At 34.0% G+C, this 27,099-nt stretch overlaps 1 protein-coding gene across 5 annotated transcripts in view; it reads left to right on the forward strand.

Annotated features, from left to right (window-relative positions):
- The window catches only part of TRIQK (triple QxxK/R motif containing), a 91,170-nt gene that overhangs the window by 57,961 nt on the left and 6,110 nt on the right, over positions 1–27,099 (forward strand). For all 5 annotated transcript variants that reach the window (XM_046008153.1, XM_046007514.1, XM_046006167.1 and 2 more), the window contains one exon: positions 26,290–26,375. In XM_046008153.1, the coding sequence (XP_045864109.1) occupies positions 26,290–26,375 (86 nt within the window). The remainder of the gene's footprint in view (positions 1–26,289; positions 26,376–27,099) is intronic.

Raw genomic sequence — 27,099 nt, forward strand, 5'->3', positions numbered from 1 at the left:
TTTAAGGTTTTTCTTTTTATCTTAAATGTTTTTCAGCTTTAATTTAATGCAAATGCTTATTTTTATTTAGTAACAAGAAAAAAAAAACTTGAAATCAGGTTTTCTCTTTCATATTAAATATTCTTGTCTTTCTAAGTCCTGGGAGTACTTAACATCTGTTTTTTTTTTTTCGTCTTTTGAATAATGGCTTTCCTCCTTCTTTCTAATTTCTCTTTCTAGCATTACTATTATATATAAATTGAAACTTCATATTACAATATTTGCAATTCTTAAAATCATAGTTATGTATTTTCTCTCCTAAAACTTCTATTGCAGGGATGCCTCGGTGGCTTAGTTGGTTAAGTGCTTGACTTTGGCTTGCGTCATGATCCCAGGGTCCTGGAATTGAGTCCCACATTGGGCTCCTTGCTCAGTGGGGAGCTTGCTTCTCTCTCTGCAGGCAGTTCCCCCTGCTTGTATGTGTTTTCTCTCTCTCTCTCTCTGATAAATAAATAAATAAATAAATAAGTAAATAAATAAAATCTTTAAAAAAATTTCTATCATATTTGGATTTGTTATTTTTCTGACTTATCTTCCCTTAGATTAAATTTACAAATTCTTTTTCTTTCTCAGTCATTTATTTACTATGTCTAAGTTGGATTAATGGATATATAATCACAGTGACCTTTTTTGTCATGTGTAAAAGGTCAATTTGATCACTTTAAAAATCATTCATTTTTGTTCTGTTTCTTTCCTCTTTATTTTAAGTACCAATTTTATATATTCTTTGAGATTCTTCCACTATTCCTTCTTATGGTGCCAATTTTCCCATTTGTTATATTGGTTTATTGTGCCTCATGCTATTTTATTTTTCTTTCTTTCTTTTTTCAGTCCTTTTATGGTTTATTCCTCCCCCCCACCCCCGCAACGTGTTTGTGTATGTGTGAGTGTGTATTCATCTTCAGCAGAGGGTCATTTGTTTTTATTTCTGTTTTCTCCCTCTGTAGGGAGTTCAAGCAGTCTGAATTGTGAAATATAATTTCAGAGCAGTGTTTATTTATTGACAGCAGGGATTTTTGGACCATTAATCTATACTTATTTCTTGGCTGAAGATTTCTGCAATTTGGACCTCACACCTTCTTTTTGGGTCTGACAGGCTTAAGATTTGTATTTCCCATAGGTGACACAACTTTTCTGCACACCCAGAATTTAGAGGCAGTAGAAACATTCCTTACCATTTCTCCAAATAAGTACAGTGTCTTTTGTATGGTTGGGTCAATCCTTTGAGGATCTCAATTTTATCCATATATTTCAGTTTCAGCTCCTTTTTCATAGCAGCGCTACCCATGCCTGGGCCTTAAAAGCCAATATACAATCCTCTTGATATCTACAACCGGGCACTGGTTTTAGATGTAACACCTCCCAACTCCCCACCCAAGGCCACCCAAGGATATCTAGGATATCAGCTAGAACTAGCTGTTTTGCTTTGAGTTTTATCTTTGCTTCTGCCGTTTGAACATTTCTGTTTTTCATTTTATTATCATGTATGTATGTTTATTTAAAAATATATACATTCAATATTTATAGGTTTGTAGGATGAGCTTTTCACTACTGTTTCTATGTGTTTATATAAAAAAAGAGTCCACCTCAGCTCTGTCTACCTTATTTTCAGAACTGGAAATCTTTTGAGCATTTTATTGGCTGATAGCACATATCACTTTCTTCCTTATTTTAAGTATTTATATATGTATTTTATTTGTACCTACTGGGATTTAAACATTCTTGAAGACAGAAGCTCTAATTTTATTTTTCATCCCTAATGATCACCTCTAATGATAAAGAGTACTTATAAATATTCAATAAAAAATCTCCCTAATTCTAAGGTAATTAAATTCTATACAATCTTTGTTTAATCTACTCTGTTCATATTAGTCTTGAGTGTTCTATTATATCTCTTGAAATAATGAGTATCTTTAATATGCTGTTACTTAATTTTTCTGCAAGTTTTTGTTTTACCTTCCCTGTGATACTTTTTTAATGTTTTCTATTGATTTTTATCTCTATATCCCCAAGAATACATTACACATAGCAGTTACTTAAAAAATTGTTCATTTACTTGTTTGTTTTGGCTAGGTGCAAACTAAAGTTTGATATGCTTTATGATATCTTCTATTCAGCCACATTTCTCTCCATATCTAGGTTGTTGCTTGGTCAGTATTTTTAATGTGATTTTTCTGAGAAATTAATTTATATCTCATGAATAAGTTGTTGGTTTATCTTTCTAACAGCCCAAAGCATAGTACTTGTTTCTTAGTACTTAATGTGATATTAAAGGATGGTAGAGCCTCTGCAATATATGATTAATATCAAGCTGTTTTGTCTAAGTATTTAAAAAAACTGGCTTGAGTTGCCTTTATAACATAATTTTTTTTTTAAAGATTTTTTTATTTATTTGACAGATAGAGATCACAAGTAGGCAGAGAGAGAGAGAGGAGGAAGCAGGCACCCGCAGAGCAGAGAGCCCGATGTGGGGCTCGATCCCAGGACCCTGGGATCATGACCTGAGCCGAAGGCAGAGGCTTTAACCCACTGAGCCACTCAGGTGCCCCTATAACATAATTTTTAAAGTTTGAATGAGTTTTTATTTTTAACAATTAATTTATTTATTTCCTCTCCTTAGTTCAAATATCCCTAAATAATTTTTTAAAATATTTTATTTATGTGATGGTGAGAGACAGAGAGAGAGCACAAGCAGGGGGAGCAGCAGGAGGAAGGAGAGGAAGAAGCAGGTTTGCTGCTGAGCAGGGAACCTGATGCTGGGCTTGATCCCAGGACCCTGGGATCATGACCTGAGCTGGAGGCAGACACTTAACTGACTAAGCCACCCAGTTGCCCCAAATATCCCTTAATAATTTTGAGAAAAATACTTTTTGCAAATTTTACATCATTTTATATGACTGGCTAAATATAAAAGTGTACTATACCAGGGATAATCCACTCGATCTGTACTGTTTATTCTTGATATTTTATTGTGTTTCTGGTTTTGTAATAAGTTTTTAATCAAGTTGATTAATGTTTAAATTATTTTTTTTGCCTGTGATCATGCCATTTCTGATTTTGTTCATCCTGTAGCTATCAAAATGCTGCTCATTTGTTTATTGACATAGTTACTGGAGTTTGCTATAGGATTCCATAGGAAAGACTATAGACCCTTGCTTTTATAATGAGTTTTCCACAGTTATTTGTAGTTTACAATATAGTAACTAAAATCTGTGTTCATATGGCAGGGAGATTACTTTATATGCCAAATTACATTGCTCTTTTATATGTAATACAAGTAATATGATATGGTAATACCATATGGTAGTCATATGGTAAGATGAGAAAAGTAAGATTTCAAATAGTGTTTTGCTTTTCGAAGAAGAGGGGAGGGATTTAAAGCAGTTGATAAGAAATTATTCTAAAAATGTTGAAGGAAATCTAAGTCTTTGATTAACAAATATTATTTGTCAGTATTTTTGGCATGCTGTAAATAACTCATCTTCCAATAATTCGTTTGAGTAATTAAATTTAGATTGCAAATTTTTCTTTTCAAATATTTTGACTCTTATCTCTTTGCTTTTCTATTGTATCTTAATTGGTGTGGTCTCTATAAATGGACAATAAATTATATATCTTTGTTATAGAGATCAGACAGTGAATAGAACTTGGTATTCATCCCAGACAGAATTATGATTGAATGTATTTGCAAGATTAAAGCACTGAATTTACTTTTTTCTAATTAAAGGCAATTAAAGATTTCCAGACACAAATAAAAGACAATGAATTGAGGAATAAGTGTAGGAGCAAGTCCATTTGCAGGTGAAAAGATGTGCCTTTGAAGCAGAACCAGCTGTATTTTCATTGAAAGAATAACAGTTTAGGAAGCTTTTCTGCATGTGCTTGCTTGATAGCATAATGTACTCATAAGCAGCTTATGCAGTATTCAGAAAATAACAGTGCATTAATTTTTAAAGCAGCAAAGGCAGAGGAAGAGCAGTATTGCCACATGATGATAATGAGTGTGGCTACTGTAATGTCGACTGTTGAGAAAGAAAAAAACAATGAGCTTCTGAAAAATGAACATTTACAATAACCAGATATTCACATGATAATGAGCTTAGACAGCTATATCAACAAAGGGCAAAGATGCAGTCCTGTTTCTGGACAAAGTAAAGGAAAGGAAAAGCAAAAAGCCCAAAGCAGTTAAGTAACCTGTTCTTTCATTAAACTAAGAAAACTCAGTGAAACTACTGCAGAGTTAATGCCGTGTCTTTAAATATGAAATAATTTATGACGTAAATGTGTTTTATGTTGATTTAAATAAAACATAAAAATTATCCTATTCTTTTCTAAATTAGTGTAATATGAGGAATAGTATATGACAATACTAAGGTACCAAAATATTTATCATTTTTGTTAAATATGTTTTTGTATCCACTTGTGATTTTTTATAGAAATGGTGCCCATGCTAGAGTTAAATGTATTTTAACATACTGAATAAGAAAGGAAACTTTACATAGACAATATATGCTGATTAGAAATTATAACTGAAAATGACTTTTTAAATTATTCTGTTTTTAAAAGCAGATACTACACAGATTGTCTGCAAAGTATATATAAATAAAAATTACAAATGTGTGTGGAATAAACTTTGCTATAAAAAAATCCAGGTGTAATTCAAAAATTATTTTGCTTCAATGTTTACTTTTCAGTTATGATTTTGCTTTTACTTCATACTCAGAAGCTCTGTTTAAGAGTTGGAAGAGGAAATTCTGTTGATTATATACTATTAGTTTTCAAGTAAGTATTTTCAACCCATATTTAACAGGAGAAATCAGGAACAGGCTAGTTTGATTTGTTAAAGCTGATGGAATTAGGAACTAGACCCATCTTATTAGGTGAATCTTAACTCTTTTGTAATTGGAAGAAACGAGATAGGTTTTTTTTTTTTTTTTTTTTGAGTTTAAGAATGATTAAAATGATCCCAAGTTAAAGTATCCATCCCACTTTGCTTTTCATTTTGTAAGACTGTGAACCAGAGCAGGAAATAGCCATGATTCTAGAGTGAAACAAGAAATACAAACTGGTGGTGTAAAGTCCTTCAGAGTCAAGACTGGAGCTCAAGTCAATCCCAGCTGAACTCATTCTTCTCCTGGAAGAACTCCTCCTCATTCTCCTGGAATAACTAAAAAATCCATTAATCTCTTGCTCTCCCCCTCTCCCTCCATCCGTCCTATTTTCACATTATTTCAGGTTGGATTTCTTCCCTTTATCACTAAAATAATCTTGAAAGGATCTAGAAAGATCTTCAGCAACTACTCACATATTTTCCAACCAAGACTGGGACTACTGTTCTCTAAGTACAGGATCTTCAATGATATAGACAGATAGATAGATAGGCAGGCATATATCTATCTAACTATATATTGTGACTCAGCCTAAAGGGAGAGGAAGAAATATTTTTAAAATTTTGATAATGCCAATCTTACAGAGAAACTGGCTATGTAGAGAGTTTGAGCAAAAAAATAAAAGTTCAGGTTACCATTCTCATTTCTCTTGCTGGTTGTAGTTGTTGTAATTTATGACCTACTTCCTCCAAAATTCATTCTGGATCTTGTCCCTAGCAAACATCTTAGTTTGATGAACCTTTTTCTTTAGTGCGTAACCCACATGTTTATTCCTGAAGGTTCTAGGTGATTCTTCTATTTATAAAGTTATGTAAAAATTTCATGAAGTTTTATTATTGGTCATAATAGCACATGAGATAACCCCAGGAGTACCCTAACATCTTTCCGTAATTCTTTTGATCTTCACTATGTTTTAACAAATTGTTTACCTACAGGCATAATAACCCAAACTGACCAGATGGCAGACTTGGTATCTACTTCAGGAAAACAAATATTGTGCCTTTCTTAGGTTACCTCTTTTCCTAACTAAAATGCATAACCAAATGTACTGCTCAGACTTTGGCCACTGGGAGGATCTCCTTTGTAGGTTGTGTTTTAGGGCTATCTCCAAGGATAGACGTCTACTTCCAATTGGTGTCAGCATGTTATAAACAGCCATCTATAAATATTTTTTTAACTGCTAAAATGGTATACCCAATTTTATGCTTTGTTGAATTAGATAACCTCCAATTCATAACTGGTAGCTCTGACCAGATGGTCCCTGAGACTTATGATCAGGTAGTCAGTCTCCATCAGAGCTTGGTAGCAATCCAGGAGTTGTTTCTTAACAGCTGTTACCTGCTGAAGGATGTATGGCACTATTCCAAAACCCTAGAGACTGACACTTCTTTTTGGGGGGGACCTGCTAAAGGCTTATTTCTATGTCACAGCTAAAAGCATTTCAAGCTTCATTTATTCTGCCATGCCATAGGCTCTAAGAGGTAGAGTAGCTTGCACAGCAATCTACTGGAGAACTTTTTATTGTCCCATGTCCCACACAACACTAGCAGCTTTTCAGGTTCTCTCTATCTATAAAACATGTATGCAGAATTTAAAAACACAATTATAGCGTGGGCAACCATGCATCCCTCATCCAGGTTAAAAACTAGACATATACCAGTACCTTAGAACTCTCTTTATGCCCCTTCCCAGTTGCAACACTCTCTAAGCCTCTGAGAGATAAATCACTGTCTTGATTTTGCAATAATTCTGTTTATGAATTTCCATCTAGATTCATGTTTTATGCTTTATAGCATTTCATTGTATGTGTATACCAGTGTTGTTTTTTGTCTGTTCTCCTGGTTTTGACATTGGATCATTCCCAGTTTCTTTTTTTCCTTGAAAGTTTTTTGTATGAATGTTATTATAAGCATTCATTGCACATTTCTGAACATGTCTGTTCTTTGGTCATATGTATGAGAGTTTCTCTACAATATATACCTAGCAGGAAAATGTTGGATCATAGGTCATAGAAGAATGTTATCAAGTAATGCTGGTAAGTTAGACCTATGTTCCTTTCTTAATGGTAGATATAGTGTGAAGTAGAACAAGTTGGACCTTTCTTCTTGGAAACAGTCCTGACATGCTCTAAATCAATGGATTCCCATGAATCAGATTTAGATGCCAAGTTTCTGTATTTAAAAGAATGTTTTCTCTTCTCTCTCTTACACATGTATTTGAATGAGGCATATCAGGCAGTAGCCATGCCTTCTCCAAGGCTTACAACAAATCATTGTTATTGTGATGTATCATGTAATAGTGAGGCAGTTAAATTCTCTCAGAATGAGAACATAGCACTGAGACAGTTGTTCTGGTTCTTGAGCAGGACTGTAAGTATACTGCTGTTCCTTTCCAGTAAAGGCAGATAGTACTTGTGATTGGACACTAGAAAAAAACATTGGCTAGAATAATTAGCTACTTGTGGCCATGTGTGAAGGACTTTTATATTCTGCTACTGTAAGAACAATAAGAAAATTCTACCATAAGTTTGAATTATTTTAATGGTGCTCAGTTGGCCTCTCAAGACCAACCATACACAGTGAGAAAATAAATAAGTCTCTGGAAATAAACAGTGTGACTGTATGTTTAGTTTTGATGATGTAATGAATCTATGATTCTTCTCTAGGAATGTACATTCCCTTTGATTTACCATTTTAGTAAGGTAGGGGAGTAATATTTCTACCTCACTTTTACTTTCAAAATAGCTTTCACAGCACATATCAGGGAACCAAGCTGAAGGTTCTGCCTATCATTTTAACCCATAACTGTGAATATTCATAGGGTCTGTTCTGGACCTCTGAGCTGATGGTAACATCAGGAACTGAAATTTTTAATTTTAAATTTACTTAATTTTTAAAACTGAATAACTGGCATGTAACGTTGTATAAGTTTAAGGTATACAATGTATCATTTTGATAGAGGTATGTATCATAATTGCTGATGTAGCAAAGTTTATCACATTACATAATTAAAGTATAACATTTTTGTTTATATTGATTATACTGTGCTTTCGATCTCTATGGCTTATTTATTATTTGTTACAAGTTTATACCCTTAAACACCATCACTCTTCTCCCTCTCCTCCTTTTTATTGTTAACTACCAATTTACTGTTTTTTTTTTTAAACAGGTTTAACTTTTTAGTGATACCATATAGTATTTGTCTCCTCTATATGACTTATTTGGTTCAGCATAATGTTCTCAAGACCCATCTATGTTTTAGCAGATGGGAAGATATCCTTCTTTTTCCTAGCTGAACAATATTCCATTGTGTTTATTTACCACATCTTTTAAAATTCATTTATCCATTAATGGACATTCAGGTTGTTTTCACATCTTGGCTATTGTGACTAATGCTCTTATAAAAGTGAGAATACAAAAATCTCATTGCAATCATGATTTCATTTCCTTTGGGTATATAAACAAAAAAGGAATTTCTGGATCATGTGTTACTTTTCTTTTTTTTTTTTTTTAATTTTTGAGAGCCTTCCATATTGGTTTTCATCATGGTTGGACCAATTTACGTTCCCACCAAAAATGTATATAGGTTCTCTTTTCACCATGTTCTTTTTAAAAACTTTTACTCCAGTGTAGTAAACATAGAGTGTTTTTATTTTCTGGTGTATAGTGTAGTGATTCAACAATTCCATATATTACTTTCATATATAGTGCTCATCAAAATGAGAGCACTCTTAATTCCCTTCACCACATTCTTGCCAGCTCCTGTTGTCTCTCGTCTTTCTGGTGATAGCCATTCCAATAAGCATGAGATGATATCTCATAGTTGTTTTGATTTGCATTTCACTGATTAGCGATGTTGAACATCTTTTCATGTGTCTGTTGGCCATTTTGATTCTCTCCTTGGAAAAATTTTACTTAGTTCTGCCCATTTTTTATTGGATTGTTTGAGTTTTTGTTATTAAGTTAGCTGAGTTCTTTATATGCTTTGGAATTAACCCATTATCCAATATATGGTCTGCAAAAATTATCTCCCATTCTATAGCTTGTCATTTCATTTTATTTCTTTTGCTGTGCAGAAGCTTTCCCCCCCCCCGCCCCCCTAGGATTTTATTTATTTCTTTGACAGAGAGAGAGGGAGCACAAGTAGGGGGAGCAGGTGGAGGAAGAGGGAGAAGCAGGCTCCTTGCTGAGTGGGGAACCCAATGTGGGGCTCAGTTCCAGGCCCCTGGATCATGACCTGATGCTTAACCAACTGAGCCACCCAGGCACTCCTGTACAGAAACTCTAGAGTTTAATGTAGGTTTGTTGATTTTTGCTTTTGTTGTTTGTGTTTTGGTATATGTTAAAAATATCATTGTCGAGACCAATATTGGCCAATATCTTCCCTATGTTTTCTTCTAGAGTTTTATAGTGTCAAGTCTTATGTTTAAGTCTTTGATCTATTTTGAGTTAATTTTTGTGAGTGATGTAAGATAGGGGCCAAATTTTATTGTTCTGCATTTCTTTTTTTTTTTTAAATATTTTATTTATTTGACAGAGAGAAATCACAACTAGGCAGAGAGGCAGGCAGAGAGAGAGGAGGAAGCAGGCTCCCTGCGGAGCAGAGGGCCCGATGTGGGGCTCGATCCTAGGACCCTGGGATCATGACCCAAGCCGAAGGCAGAGGCTTTAACCCACTGAGCCACCCAGGTGCCCCTGTTCTGCATTTCTTTCTCCAATTTTCTCAGCACCATTGGTGGAAGAAACTATCCTTTCTCTACTGGGTATTCTTGGCTCCCTTATCAAATACTAGTTGACCAAATATATAAAGATTTAATTCTGGGCTCTCTATTCTGTTCCACTGGTTGATGGGTCTGTTTTGTGCCAGTATCATACTGTTTTTATTATTATGGCTTTATACTACAATTTGAAATTGGGAAGAATGGTACCTCTGGCTTTGTTCTTTTTTCTCAGAGCTGATTTAGCTGTTTAGGGTCCTTTGTGATTCCATACAAATTTTAGGACTTTTTCCTTCTATTTCTGTGAAGAATGCCTTTGGTATTTTGATGAGGATTGCATTAAATCTGTAGATGCCTTTAGGTAGTATGGCCATTTTAACTATTAATTCTTCTGATCCATGCATGGGATGTCTTTCAATTTGTTTGTGTCTTCTTCAGTTTCTTTCAGCCAAGTCTTATAATTTTCATTGTATAGATATTTTACTTCTTTGTGTGAATGTGTTTTAAATATTTTATTATTTTGATCCTATTGTGAGTGGGATAGTTTTTTTTTAGATGCATCATAATTAGTGTAAAGAAATGCAATTGTTTTCATACATTGTTTTTTTATCCTACCACTTTACTAAAGTTGTTGATTCTACATACACGATCAGCAAATAGTTTACTTTTTCCCTTCCTGATTTGGATGTCTTTAGTTTCTCTGTCATGCCTAATTGCACTAGCTAGGATGTCCAATACTGTATTGAATAGAAGTGGTGAGAATAGGCATCCTTGTCTTATTCCTAATATTAGAAGAAATGCTTTCAGTTTTTTTCCATTAAGTATAATGTTAACTTAGGTTTGTCACATCTGTCCCTTATTATGTTGAAGTATGTTCCTTCCATACCCAATCTGTTAAGGATTTTTTATCATCAAATGGTGTTATATTTTGTCAAATGTTTTTTTCTGCATCTATTGAGATGATCATATGATTTTTATCTTTAATTTTATGGGTGCGATGTATTACATTGATTAATTTGCATATGTTGAACCATCCTTGCATCCCAGGGTAAGTTCCACTTGGCCATAGTGTATAATTTTTTAAATGAATTTTTGCAATCAGTTTGCCAATATGTTGTTAAGAATTTTTGCATCTATATTCATCAGGGATATTAGTGTATAATTTTCTTTTACTGTGGTATCCTTATCTGGCTTTGCTATCTAAATAATGCTGGCTTCATAGAATGAGTTGGGAAGAGTGTGGAAGAGTTTGAGGAGGATTGGTGTTGATTCTTTAAATGTTCTGTAGAATTTTCCAGTGAACCTGTCTGGTCTTTGAGTTTTCTGTGTTGGGATTTTTTGATTACGGATTCAGTCTCTTTACTCATTAATTTGTCCATATTTTCTACTTCTTCCTGAGTTAGTCTTGGCAGGTTGTGTGTTTGTAGAAATGTAACCATTTCTTCTAGGTTATGTAACTTGTTGGCAAATCATTGTGCATCGAAGTCTTTATATTTCTGTAGTATCAGTTTAATGTCTCCTCTTCCATTTCTTATGGATTTACAGATCTTCTCACTTTCTTTTTGTTGTTGATTTCTAGTTTCATTCCACTGTGATCAGTGAAGATAGTTGGTATTATTTCAATCTTTTTGAATCTGCTAAGATTTGTTTTGTGATTTATCATGTGATCTATGCTGGAGAATGTTCTACGTGCACTTGAGAAGAATGTTTATATTGATGCTATTGGATGGAATGTTCTGTATATGCCTATTAAGTCCACTTGTTGTAAAGTGTGCTTCATTGCAAAGTTTCTTTGTTGATTTTCTGTCTGTGTGATTTACCCATTGCTATATAATGGGGTATTGAAGTCCCCTGCAATTGTTATATTATCATCTATTTCTCCTTTAAGATATGTTATTATTTACTTAATATTATATCTTGGTGCTTAGATGTTGGGAGCATATACATTTAGTTGTTACATCTTCTTGAGGTACTGGTCTCTTTATCATTATATAATGATCTTCTTTGTGTCTTACTACATTTGTTTTTCTTTTTATTAAAGATTTTATTTATTTATTTGACAGACAAGGATCACAAGTAGGCAGAGAGGCATGTAGAGAGGGAGGAGGAAGCAGGTTCCCCGCTGAGCAGAGAGCCTGATGCGGGGCTCTATCCCAGGACCCTGGGATCATGACCTGAGCTGAAGGCAGAGGCTTTAACCCACTGAGCCACCCAGGTGCCCCTACATTTGTTTTTCTCGAAGTGTACTTTGTCTGATGTAAGTATGGTCACACCTACTTTCTTTAGGTTTCTATTTGCTTGGAATATTATCTTCCACCCTTTCACTTTGAACCCATGTGTGTTTTTAGAACCAAGATGAGTATTCTGTAGGTAGCATATAGTTGGGACTTGTGTGTGTGTGTGCATGTGTTTGTGTGTGTGGTTTTTTTTTTTTAAACCTCTTCAACCACCCTGCTTTTAATTGGTGAGCTCAATCCCTTTACATTTAGAGTGATTATTTCTAGGTAAGGATTTGCTACTGTCATTTTATTTTTTGCCTTCTGGTTATTTTGTCTTTCCATTGTTTATTTTATCTTCTTTTTCTATTTTTTTAAGTTAGTTTTCTGTGCTTATTTGCTTTGTCTCCCCTGTCTTTGTTTCCTGTTTCTCTAAATTTTTGCTTTGTGGTTACCACAAAATTTAAAATAATAAAATGATTAAAAAAATGATGAAATAAAAAATGATGATATAAATAAATGATGAATAAAATAGCCTTTTTTTTCTGCTGATAACAACTTATCTTCATTTGCTGTAAGGGTTCTGTCATTTTATTCTTCCCCTTTTATATTTCTTTTTTTTTTTTTTTTTTTTTTTTTTTTTTTTTTTTCTCATTTTATTTATTTTTTCAGCGTAACAGTATTCATTCTTTTTGCACAACACCCAGTGCTCCATGCAAAACGTGCCCTCTCCATTACCCACCACCTGTTCCCCCAACCTCCCACCCCTGACCCTTCAAAACCCTCAGGTTGCCCCAACCTCCCACCCCTGACCCTTCAAAACCCTCAGGTTGTTTTTCAGAGTCCATAGTCTCTTATGGTTCGCTTCCCCTCCCCAATGTCCATAGCCCGCTCCCCCTCCCCCAATCCCACCTCCCCGCAGCAACCCCCAGTTTGTTTTGTGAGATTAAGAGTCATTTATGGTTTGTCTCCCTCCCAATCCCATCTTGTTTCATTTATTCTTCTCCTATCTCCTACCCCCCCATGTTGCTTCTCCATGTCCTCATATCAGGGAGATCATATGATAGTTGTCTTTCTCCGATTGACTTATTTCACTAAGCATGATACGCTCTAGTTCCATCCACATCGTCGCAAATGGCAAGATTTCATTTCTTTTGATGGCTGCATAGTATTCCATTGTGTATATATACCACATCTTCTTGATCCATTCATCTGTTGATGGACATCTAGGTTCTTTCCATAGTCTGGCTATTGTAGACATTGCTGCTATAAACATTCGGGTACACGTGCCCCTTCGGATCACTATGTTTGTATCTTTAGGGTAAATACCCAGTAGTGCAATTGCTGGGTCATAGGGTAGTTCTATTTTCAACATTTTGAGGAACCTCCATGCTGTTTTCCAGAGTGGTTGCACCAGCTTGCATTCCCACCAACAGTGGAGGAGGGTTCCCCTTTCTCCACATCCTCTCCAGCATCTGTCATTTCCTGACTTGTTCATTTTAGCCATTCTGACTGGTGTGAGGTGATATCTCATTGTGGTTTTGATTTGTATTTCCCTGATGGCGAGTGACGTGGAGCACTTTTTCATGTGTCTGTTGGCCATCTGGATGTCTTCTTTGCAGAAATGTCTGTTCATGTCCTCTGCCCATTTCTTGATTGGATTGTTTGTTCTTTGGGTGTTGAGTTTGCTAAGTTCCTTATAGATTTTGGATACTAGCCCTTTATCTGATATGTCGTTTGCAAATATCTTCTCCCATTCTGTCAGTTGTCTTTTGGTTTTGTTAACTGTTTCCTTTGCTGTGCAAAAGCTTTTGATCTTGATGAAATCCCAACAGTTCATTTTTTCCCTTGCTTCCCTTGCCTTTGCCGTTGTTCCTAGGAAGATGTTGCTGCGGCTGAGGTCGAAGAGGTTGCTGCCTGCATTCTCCTCAAGGATTTTGATGGATTCCTTTCTCACATTGAGGTCCTTCAACCATTTGGAGTCTATTTTTGTGTGTGGTGTAAGGAAGTGGTCCAATTTCATTTTTCTGCATGTGGCTGTCCAATTTTCCCAGCACCATTTATTGAAGAGGCTGTCTTTTTTCCATTGGACATTCTTTCCTGCTTTGTCGAAGATTAGTTGACCATAGAGTTGAGGGTCGATTTCTGGGCTCTCTATTCTGTTCCACTGATCTATGTGTCTGTTTTTGTGCCAGTACCATGCTGTCTTGATGATGACAGCTTTGTAATAGAGCTTGAAGTCCGGAATTGTAATGCCACCAACTTTGGCTTTGTTCTTCAATATTCCTTTGGCTATTCGAGGTCTTTTCTGGTTCCATATAAATTTTAGGATTATTTGTTCCATTTCTTTGAAAAAAATGGATGGTATTTTGATAGGGATTGCATTAAATGTGTAGATTGCTTTAGGTAGCATAGACATTTTCACAATATTTATTCTTCCAATCCAGGAGCATGGAACATTTTTCCATTTTTTTGTGTCTTCCTCAATTTCTTTCATGAGTACTTTATAATTTTCTGTGTATAGATTCTTAGTCTCTTTGGTTAGGTTTATTCCTAGGTATCTTATAGTTTTGGGTACAATTGTAAATGGGATTGACTCCTTAATTTCTCTTTCTTCAGTCTTGTTGTTGGTGTACAGAAATGCAACTGATTTCTGTGCATTGATTTTATATCCTGACACTTTACTGAATTCCTGAACAAGTTCTAGCAGTTTTGGAGTGGAGTCTTTTGGGTTTTCCACATATAGTATCATATCATCTGCGAAGAGTGATAGTTTGACTTCTTCTTTACCAATTGACACAAAGGATCTTTTTTACACTTTTTTACACTCTTCCTTTTACCTTTATGTTATAATTAGGAGTTTAACATGCTATTCTAAAAGAGATTCTTTTTTAAAAAAAGACATATATTTGACAGAGACAGAGACTGAGAGAGAGAAAACTTGAGCAGGGGGAGGAGCAGAGGAAGAGAGAAAGAGAATCCTCAGGTAGACTCCCTGCTGAGTATGGAGCCCCAATGCAAAACTGATCCCAGGACCCTGAGATCATGACCTGAGCTGAAATCAAGAGTCGGCACACTCAATGAACTGAGTCACCCAGGTGCACCTATTCTTAAAAAAGACTCTAATTTTAATTTTCACTGACTTCTTATACCTTAATCAGAGTTTTGTGTACTTTTGTCCTTTCTTTTCGGCTTGAAGTGATTATTTCAACATTTCTTGTATGGCAGGTCTAGTGGCAATGAACTTCCTCAACTTTAATTGTCCAGGAAAGCCTTTATTTATCTTTTATATATGAAGGATAACTTTGTCATAGAGGGTATTCTTGGGTGGCAGTTTTTATCTTTCAGTATTTTAGTATTTCACTCTCTCCTGACCTGTAGAGTTTTTGCTGAGAAATACACTCATAATCTAATAGGCATTCCTTTATGGGTTACTGTCTTTTTTCCCCCTGACTGTCATTAAAATTCTTTATCATTGATTTTTAACAGTTTTAATAAAATGTGTCTTGGAGTTTTTTTGTTTTGTTTCGTTTTGTTTTGTTTTTGCATTGAATAATAAGGTGTTCAGTAAGCTTCATGGAATTATATCCAGTTCCTTCCCTAGATTTGGGAAGTTGTCAGCTATTACTTATTTAATTAAACTCTCTGTCTTCTTTCCCCCCTCCTCTCCTTCTGGAATATTGATTATTTTTACTTTGGCTTTTTTTTTTTAAGATTTTATTTGTTTATTTATTTGTCAGAGAGAGAGAGAGGAGAGAGAGAGCAAGCACACCAGCAGGCAGAGGCAGAGAGAGAAGTAGGCTCCCTGCTGAGCAGAGAGCCCCATGTGGGGCTCGATCCCAGGACCCTGAGATCATGACCTGAGCTGAAGGCAGAGGCTTAACCCACTGAGCCACCCAGGCACGCCTACATTGGCTTTTCTTTTCTTTTTTTTTTTAAAGAATTTATTTATTTATTTGACAAACAAAGATTACAAGTAGGCAGAGAGGCAGGCAGAGAGATAGGAGGAAGCAGGCTCCCCGCCAGGCAGAGAGCCCGATGTGGGGCTCGATCTCAGGACCCCGGGATCATGACCTGAGCTGAAGGCAGAGGCTTTAACCCACTGAGCCACCCAGGCGCCCCTATATTGGCTTTTCTAATGGAGTCTAATAACTCTTGTAGAATTTCATCATTTAAAAAAAGTCTTTGTTCTTTTTCATCTTCTACCTGAATTATTTCTAGATGCCTATCTTCTAGCTTGTGAATTCTCTCTTTCATCTGATCTGTTCTACTTCCAATGCATTTTAATGCATGGTTTATCTCATTTATTGAGTTCTTTACCTGCAGAATTTCTGTTTGGTTCTTATTTAGAATTTCAGTCCTTTTGGTAAAATACTCATTTTGTTTGTTAATTTTATTCCTGAGATCTTTTTATGGTCTTTCTGAGTTTTCTTACTGCTCATTGAATGTCTTCATAACAACTATTTTGAATTCTTTTATCCATTAGATTGCAATATTTCATGTCTTTGGGTTCAGTTGCTGGGAAATTGTCATTTTCTTTTAGTAATTTAAGTATATTATCATGATTTCTCTCTCTCTCTCTTTTTGATTTCTCATTTTTGGTGAAAAATGTTTCTGCCACCACATTGAAAGTAATGTACACCTTTTCTATTTAGTTAAGATTTTGTGATTCTAATAGATCAACATGTTGGTAATTAGGAGCCTTCCTTTTGCCTTCCAGAAGGTGGTGATATAGCATAATCTTTTGGTCTTTCTTATCAGAGCTGATTGTGCTAAGTTTTGGAGTCCAGGCGTTTAAAAAAAAAAAATTAGGTGGCAGACTGGGTGTAGGTGTGTCTTTAGCTCTTGGGTCTGTGGATGTGCCCACAGCTCTACTGAGGGTTCCATGATTGTGGGGGAAGTAGTCCCAGAGGAATATGGGTGATTCTATTGCCAGAACCCTGAGGCAGACAACAGGAGACACTTCCCTTCAGTTCTCTTTGTCTGCTACTTCCCTCCTAAGAGAAAGCAATGGATTCCCCAGCTACAAAAGACAAAACTGGGCAGACCTCACTTACTACCTTCACCCTCCACCTCCTTTGCCAGAAAGATTGTGCTGTTCCATAACTGGACCTGAAGCAGTCTTCTCTGTAGCTGCCACCTCTTGTGCAACTCCCCTTGCTCCACTGCCCCCTCTGCTTTCCAATCCACCCACTCTTGGGTGCCTGAATAAATGAGTCTATTGAGTGCCTTGGTACTTGCCACAGAGGGGCTTTTCTTTGGTTATGGATGTCTGATTAGTTGCAAATTAAAGGGCAGGGGAAAAAGGAGCAACTCATGCTGCTGTGATGCTAACCTCACTCTCAGACTTATATTTTATTACCTATAAAGCTCTTTTTCTGACTTCAGAGACTTCAGTGACATTTTGACCCTCTACAGGTTCTTGTTTCCTGAGTCTTTGAAAGTTGATATTCCCAGTATTTGGAATTGCTTCTACAAGATATCCACATGACTTCCTCCCTCAACTCATTTAAGTATCTGGTCAAGTGCAATCAAGTAATAATGTTGAGTGGCATTATCAAGGAGGCCTCCCTGGACCACTCTATCTGAAATAGTACTTCTCTCCCTTTTATTTTCTGCCCCTCACCAGCTCTATTTTTCTTTATAGTGCTTTTTATCACCTAGAAAACTGAATATTTTTTTTCCTTATTATTTATCTTTTAACAAGGATAATAGGTAATTGGTCTGTTTTGCTCACACTGCTGTATATTTAGTACCTTGAACATTGTTTGTTACATGGTAAGTGCTCAATAAATAATTTTTTAGAAAGATTTAAAGTAAACTCCACACCCAGTGTAGGACTTGAACTTACAACCCTGATATCAAGAGTCATGTGCTCTACTCACTGAGCCAGCCAGGCATTCCACAGTAAATAATTTTTAATGAATGAATGAATGAATGAATGAATGAGTTGTTTAAAAAACAGACTATAAAAATACTTATGACTGTAAGGGAACATTTTCAGTTTTGCTTAATTAGGTACTACGTTAACTAGGAAAACTAATAGTCAGTGATATGTTCTAATGTCACACTATTCTCAAAGGTTCTGGCAATTCTATCTACTAACCTTAAAAAATAATGACTCATATAATTAAAATTTTGGATGTAGGTGAAAATAGTAAACTGTTATATGTATTTTTTCATATATTTTTCTTTTTTTCCTGATGGACAATAGTTAATATTTTTTTACTTGCTAGCCAAAATAACCTTACTTCAGAGATCTCAGCCTCTACTCATTAACTATATGCATATACTAATAATTTGAGAATCAGTGCTGATATTAATTCAAGGAGCAATCTTACGACAAATTCTCCTATGTGAAAATGCAAGCTTTAATATTTCTTAATTATGAAATGTCCATTTTTCAGCATTAAATCTTGATTCATTTTGGGAAATAAAAAAGAAAGCTAGAATCTGTTATGGAATAAATACTAAGGGTCACACATCCTAAGTGTATTTTTGCTTTATATATAAGTTCATGTAAATCCAGGCATTCATATAAAAACAAATTTATTTTATTGTTCTAAGTGTATTATTTAGCTGTATCATTATTATATTTGGGGAGGAGTTTTTCACTTTCTCTCTAAGAATGATCTAGAATTTTACATGCAAAAGGAGTTTTGTAATGAAAAATTAACATTGACACACTCTCTTTTTTTAAGAATTCAGGTTGATTTGAAGGAATTTCAACTCAGTGTCATGTGTCATGATTTTTTAGAGAAATACTCTGTTTGGATTGGTAATCTTAAAAATGCAATTATTTAAATGTATTTTACTTATTAAGAACTATAAATAACGGATAATAGAATCTGTATTCATACTAAGCCATAAAAGCACTTTCCCATATTATAGAATTTTCTACTAGAATATTAATTTTACAACTTTAAACATATAAAAATGGCATTTTGCTAGTATAAATATAGCTCACAAGTTTAAATTATAATATGTAGTTATTTTAGAGAGAATTAAAGAGAATATTATGACTGCTTTGATGATAGTCATTGAGATTGGGGATTAAGAATGGTATTTGTCACCATGTATCATCCTGAACATTACATGTATTTCTGTACTTTGTTTTGGTTTCACAATATCAAGACAATTCTATTAACATTAATAGTTAAAAATAATAATGTAACTTTTTAATAGCACAGATCTAGCAACTTCAGGATACTATTCAATTTAAACTAGTCACAAAACTGGAGAGAAGAGTAGTAGGAAATTTTATTTCACAACTAAATCACAGATATTATTTAAGGATAAATTGTAGTTTTAAATAACTGGCTCTTTTTTTTTTAAGATTTTATTTATTTATTTGACAGAGAGAGAGATCACAAGTAGGCAGAGAGGCAGGCAGAGAGAGAGGAGGAAGCAGGCTCCCTGCGGAGCAGGGAGCCCGATGCGGGACTCGATCCCAGGACCCTGAGATCATGACCTGAGCCGAAGGCAGAGGCTTAATCCACTGAGCCACCCAGGCGCCCCAAGGATAAATTGTAGTTTTATCATGAATCTAAAGTTTCAGTAACAAGAGTATAATAATCCTTCTAACTATGCATGTGTCTTTCACATTTTATTGCAAAACTGTTAAGCTGTAATAAGAACATACATCCAATACGGACAACAATGTCTTGCCTGGCATTTTTAAGGAAACCAAGCATGTGCTACAGCACTCTATTCACTTTTTTTTTTTTTTTTAAGATTTTATTTATTTATTTGACAGACAGAGATCACAAGTAGGCAAAGAGGCAGACAGAGAGAGAGGGAGAAACAGGCTTCCTGCTGAGCAGAGAGCTGCTGCGGGACTCTATCCCAGGACCCTGGAATCATGACCTGAGCTAAAGACAGAGGCTTAACCCACTGAGCCACCCAGGTGCCCCTCTATTCACTTTTATAAATCTTTCTTGCAGACATTTAAAGGCTTGAATTAGTAGAAGTCCACTGTATACATCAACTTTCCAAGCCTATGACACATGTCCAAGAAGTTCAAATATAAGCACAGAAAAGTCAAAAGATAGAAACTACAGCTAGTGGAACTAGCTCTACAAAGCACTATACTGCTTATTTCCATCAACTGGAATATGAAATTTATTTAAGTGTATATTTTAAAATTTTGAAAATAATGTAGATTATGTTTAAAAATAGGGAATTAAACAAAATATTGATTTGAATTAGAATCTGAAGAGTTAAATATACATTTTATATTCTCTAGGACAATTTTTGAAACATACTAAAATATATCAAAATCATAATAACAAATACTAAGAAATGTTTAAACAATTCAAAAAATGACAGGAAAAGTGAAACAGGAACAAATCAAAGGGAACAGAAAGAAAGCAATAAGAAAATAATAGATCTAAATAAAAATGTATTAGTTTCATTAAATGTTAATAGTCTAAACATACCAATTAAAAGACAATAGATTTTCAGGTTGAAATTTTATAAAATAAATATATGCTGTATAAAAGAAATAAACCTCAAATATAATGACATTAAAAGTAAAGGGATGGAGATGTACTTCTTGAATAAAAAGGTAGAATCTCAAAATCTGCTCCTCTATAAAAGCAATAAGAACAATGACAAAAAAAAAATGTCAAAATCAACTTTTTCAGAAATCTGGAAATTAATGGACCTCTTAACAATAGTCCAAGGAGTTTTAACTTGAGATAAACTGAATTTCAATCAGAACATTAGACTTTTTTGGGTTTTAACTGGTCTTCCATCTTTCTCTGCTCATCCTTGCAACTATAGTAGTTGTGAAAAGCATCATCCTGCAATTAATGGAGAAGGCAGAATGAGTTTGGAACTATGCCACACTCTATTCTCAGAGAATTGTCCCTATCTGAATTACTCCCTGGAAAGCCTCATTCTCAAAACTTGTCCTTATTTGAATAGACTTAGAGCTCACTCTGTGTGAAGGGCCCTCTCCCAGAATTTGACCCAGTCAGTGGCAAATTTTTAACATCCCAACTATTTGAAGTAGTATTACAAGTTGGGACTAGTAGGAGGTTCTCCTAAAAATATTTTAAAAAACTGGACAATGAGATTTCCTTAGGGTCTATAAAAATCTCCAACATAGATTTCTGGGAATCTAGAAAGTCACAAGCCAATGGAGAGCTATGCCATGACCAATGAAGACCTGAAAAGGCTATAAAATTTCTCACCTCTTTCTGACCTTGAAGAAGCTAGCAGGAAGTGAAGGCTAAGGCAGGACTATAAACTACTGTCAGAGTATGGGAAATATATACCAACACACACACACACACACACACACACACACACACCTGCCCCACCACACACAGCTCCTCAGCAAAGCTGGAAGATATTGGTTCAGAGCATTTAAGAAAATATTTGTTCAGTCTTTAGGTGAACATTAAGCTAAGTGGCTGCACATGACAAGAATACAGACTTTACAGAATTAGACCGTAAAAATCATTAAAAAAACAAACAAACAATAAAACCAACAACAGAAAAACAAATAGTAGCAACAACATCATAGGGGAGATATGATTTGCGGGGTTCCCACATTACATTACTTGATATGTCCAGTTTTTACAAAAATTATAAAATGCACAAAGAATCAGCAAAGTGTGTTGCATACACAGAAAAAGAATAGTGAAACTTGTCTTTAAGAAAGGTAATATCTTGGACTTATTGAACAGAGACTTTAAATCCGCCTTTTAAAATATGTTCAAAAACTAAAACCATGTCTAAAGAATTGAAATTAAGAATGATGCCTCATCAAATAAATCACCTTATTATAGAAATGTAAATCATGTATATTTAAAAAAGCAAATAGAAATTATGGAGTTGAAAAATACAATAATTATAAAAATTTCACTAGAGGGACGTCACAGCAGATGTGAACTGATAGAATCAGAGAACATGAAGAGAAGTTAATTCAGATTATACTTTCTGAGGAACATGAAGAAAAAGAATAAACGAAGAATGACAAAAAAATGAGCAGAGACACAAAGACCTGTAGAATACCATCAATCATGCCAACTATGTACAACGATAGTTCCAGAATAAGAGGAGAAAGAAAGCGGGTCAGAAAGGGTATTTGAAAAAATCATATCCAAAAACTTCTCTAATTTGATGAAACACTTTGATTTTTTTAATCCAAGAACCTCAATAAATTTCAAGCAAGATAAACTCAAAGAAATACACACTGGTCTACATTATAGTCAAACTGTTGAATGTCAAACATAAAAAACAATTGTTGAAAGCAGCAAGAGAAAAGTAATAGATTACATATGATATGCTAAAAGCAATAGACAGTCAGCCAAGAGATCTATATGTAGCACAACTCTCCTTTAAAAAAGGAGAAATTAAGATGTTTTTGGATAAACAAAACCAGGTAATTTGTAATAGCACACCTGCCCTGCAAGAAAACAAGGAAGTCCTTGAAGTTAGAATGAAAACACACAAGACGGTAACTCAAATCCATATAGAGAAAAAACAAACAAACAAACAACAACAACAACAACTCAAAAAATTAACACTTGTCAAGGTAACTGCATAGATAAATATAATAGAAGTCTACATATATGTTTTATGTCTAACATTTTTCCTCTTCATGCTACTGTATGAGGTGCTGCTAAAGCAGTACTTAGATGGCAATTTGCACCTATTAAACAGTACATTTATAAAGAGGAAATATTTCAAATCAATAACCTAACTTTCTGTCTAGACAAGTTAGAATATGAAAAGAGCAAACTAAACCCAAAGCTGAAGAAAAGGAAATAATAAGGATTAAAGTGGAAAAAAATAGAGAAGAGAAAAAATAATAAAAAAATAACAAAACCAATAGTTTATTTAGAAAGATCAACACAATTGAAAAACTTAGTTATACTGTTAAAAACAAAACAAAACAAAGATATCATTAATGAAACAGGCATCCTACTGTTGACCTTATGGATATAAAATGGATTATAAAGGAATAGTATAAACAATTGTATGTTAAAAATTAGATAACGTAGATGAAACTAATACATGTCTGATGCAAAACTACCAGAAATCTGATCCATTGCTGGTGGGAATATGAAATGATATAGCCACTCTGGAAAATGGTTTGGCAGTTTCTTACAAAGTTAAATATGTACTTACCATATGACTCAGCAGTCCTACTCTAGTAAATTGAAAACTTGTGTTCATATAAAACCCCATACACCTATGTTTATAGGTAGCTCTTGTAGTACTTGTAAAGTACTAGACATAACTCAAATGCACTTCAGTGAGTGAATGGATAAACAGACCCTGATACCTTTGTACAATGGAATACCGATCAGCAATAGAGAAGAATGAATTGGTGAGTCATACAACTTGGGTGAAACTTAAAGGCCTTATGCTGATTCAGAGAAGCCGGTGTCACATTACTGCCATATTACTGAAAGACACAGCTATAGCAATGGACAGTAGCTCAGTGGTTGCCAGGAATTATGGATGGGGAGGAGGCATGGATATAAAAGGATAGCATGGGGAGTTTTTGAGATAGAACTGTTCTGTGTCCTGATTATGGCAGTAGTTACATGAATCTATACAAGAACATTAAAATTCATAGAACTATATACCAAAAGGAAAAAAAAAGTCAATTTCATTGTGATAATTTAAGAATAAAATATAAAAAAGTAGTATTATAGGATTATATTGGAAAGAGGAAGCATAAATCAGGAGCTTAGGGAAGGAGAAAAAAAAGCTTTTGTTACTTTAACTATGCCATAGGAAATGAAAATACAGAAATATGATGAATGGTGTCATTAAACAGAGAAACTAAGTAACTGAGGCCCCAGATTAGTTTCATAGGCTTGAGTTCTCCAGGTTTCTTCTCATATAAAAGGTAATGAGTAATTGTCAAACAGCTACTTTGTTTATTGCATTATCGATATAACCAAAATTGGACCCAACTACGTCTAGAAAACCATCTACATATAAAATCTAGATTATTATATATGTACTTATATACATATATAAGTGTATTTGTATGTGTATATATACATATATATATAATGTATGTAAATGTACATATATATATGTGTGTTTTTCTAAGTTTAGTACTCAGAATGTAGGGGCTTCTGTATTTAACATTTTTTACAATTGTGTAGGCATAGGTATCCTTCTTGAAGCCATACAAAATTTAAACGTTGAAAACCCCTTTGGTATAATAGAAATATCTAGTTTTAGTTGTAAAGAACTTAACAGATGCCCCTGTAAACAAACCTCGTTTTTCAGTATATACTTTTGGATATCGTAGTTAGCAAGCAGAATGCTAAACTACTGACAGATGCACTATTTGGAGAAATACCAGGTGTAAATAATTTTTAAAACCATCTATTTGTTATAAATACAGTTTCAAATGTTCATATCAACTTTAATATGAATCTAGAGGTATTATTCTCTAAGAGATACAAAGTTGAGTTAAAATGGAACACATTATTTAACTAATAAGTTACATGGCAAGTGAAGTAGAGTGATAAATTCTCACTTTAACCTTGACTCTTTGAGGTATATTTGAATCTGTTTTATGACAGACACATCATCCAGAATAATGCATATGTGTATGTAAAACATTTGGTTTAAGACAATCCTTTTTCCTTTTATTTTCCCCCTTGCACCCAGAGATTATTATAGGGCATTATAAGATAAAACAAGAAATGACTTTTTGGCCTCAGATCTATAATCTTCAAATTTCTCTTTAGATTCTGCTTAGAAAACTTTGTAACCCTGAGTGAGGCATTTGATGTGTCACCATTTTCATTGTTCTGACCTGTTTATATCTCAGCAGGAATAATGACATGAATAGTTTGACTATTGAGATGTGAAATCAGAGTGAACACTTGTCAAGGCTTTTGCAGCAAAATTAAATGTTGCTAATTTAAACTGGGTCAGAGTAATATTTTTCTGTAGTTTATTCATTCCATAATTTAAATTTAGATCATTTGGTGTACATTTTTACAATTGGTTCATTTCTGGATCATTAAACCTTATCATCAAATAATATTTATTAAGCTTCCACATGTTCATAGATCCAGAATGACTGTTATATGATAGCAGTTAAGGAAATAGCATACACTGGCTCTTTAAAAAAAGCAACAACAACAACAAAAAAAATCACATAGCTCTTCAGCCAAACAAGCACTTTTATGTGTCTAATGAACACAAATAGAGCATTTCTTCATTACTTCCATCCATTTGACTCACTTCTTCCTGCCATTTCTAATTCTAAAAATCTATATGGAATTTTAAAGGCACTTTTGAATCATTAGCAAAGAATTATTTTATTGCACATTAACTTTTTATGATACACTACAGTGTAGATCAGCTGCATTCAGATTTATTTCAGTGCAAGGAAGATGTGGAAATTAAAGTTGGAAGTTGTATTATTTACATAAAGGAGATACAGGGGTAAGTCTGGAAAGGAACCAACCATGAAGGAAAGGGAATAAGATAGAAACAAGGCAAACTATAAGAATATAAAAGAGAGATTACATGGATTTATGCTAACTCCCACACAGAGTGAAGTACTGTATTTGAGACCCATTGACCCAGTTCTTAGTTAAAAGTTCTTTTGGTTAACAAAAGAATATATTATTCTAGTCAATGTTTTTATTACTCTTGTTTTGTTTTTGTATTGTTAAATTTATTTTCTTCACAGGTTATATAATTCATTAGTTACATACAAACTCAGGTTTGTTATTCATTAGTTGTCAAATGGTACACAAAAAAGGAATTTTGGTGATGTTAACTAACTTAGTTTTTGTTCATCTTTGGCTGTGAAATGTGGTAGAGAAGACTGGAACTAATATTTAAATACAGCTTTCCTACACCTTTTATTTAGCTGTATTTATTCTGTCCTCTATTAAGAACAAAGTTAAATATGTATTTTTCTAATGAATTCAGTGACTGAAAGTTTTTACAGATCTTCTTTAGTTTCTTATAGAAAACTTGAGGATATTTCTCAAATTGATTATTTGGTTATTTTATATATCCCTAATAAAATAAATTTATAATGAGCTCTTATTCTTCATGTAGGAAGATGAAGTTAACTTACCTATTAATGGGATCTTAGGTATACTCACTTACACATTTGTTTCTAAATGTTTCCAAAAGGTTTACTACCTTTACTCTGAATATTCTCTAAAATAACTTTTTAGCTTTTTAGCTTTTCACTGCACACCAAATTGAAAATGTCTGTCAGATCTTCTTCCTGCAAAAAATTAAGAGAGGAGAAGTTGACCTTAGGGTGATAACGTTTATGGTTTCCAAAACTGGGAGCTCCTTTGCAACTCTGTGTCCCAGGCTTACTGTATTTAAACATTCTTTGACATTTCAGTTGGCTCTTAAACTTGAATTATGTATTAAGCGTAGCTCATTGCTTGAAATTATTTCTTTCTAGGTAAACAAGATTATAAGAAAACCAAACCTATTTTACGAGCAGCCAAATTAAAAGCAGAAGCAAAGAAAACAGCAATAGGGATAAAGGTACCTGTATTTGGTAATTTTAAAATTTGATATATGCATGCCATTTCATTTTCTAAAACTGGATTGCATAAATGTTGAGTGCTAAATGTTTTATGACATTTCAAAATCAAAGTCAATGCCAGAATTGAAGGTTCTTATAAAGAATTTACTTAATGGGAAGCATCATTCTGATCCTGAGATTTTACCACGTCTTAAAATAAAACACAATGTCACATAAGAAAACCAGTTGTACTTAAAGTTGCAACTTATTTTTTCCTCTAGCTACTGTTTATATTGCTCAAACATTTCAGTGATTTATGTGGCCCAAATAAAAAACTTCTTTTATTTTCAATAAATTTAATTTTATGGTTATTGAAATTTTAGTTATAATTCCATATACTTAGATCATTAATATATATAATTTTATTCTGTGTTTTATTATTGTTGTCAGTACTCTCTATGATGAAATTCTAGTGATGTCCCCAAACTTATTTTAGATAACCCGTGTTTTAACTGCTTAAGAGAGTTAAGCGCATCTGAGAATGATGTTAGCAGATAATAATCCAATATGCTAGCACAATGAAGTTCAACAAAATTACATTTATATTACTATTCTTGTCAATTTTTTGTCAAGTATTTAGAGGTGACTCAAACTATAAATAAAAAAATTAACTTGATGGTTCTACTGTCAAATGTGTAAAATTAAAGTGAATAGTATATATACTTTATTTAAATATTAAAATGT

The sequence above is a fragment of the Meles meles genome, chromosome 1, assembly GCF_922984935.1.
Source record: "Meles meles chromosome 1, mMelMel3.1 paternal haplotype, whole genome shotgun sequence".
NCBI lineage: Eukaryota > Metazoa > Chordata > Mammalia > Carnivora > Mustelidae > Meles > Meles meles.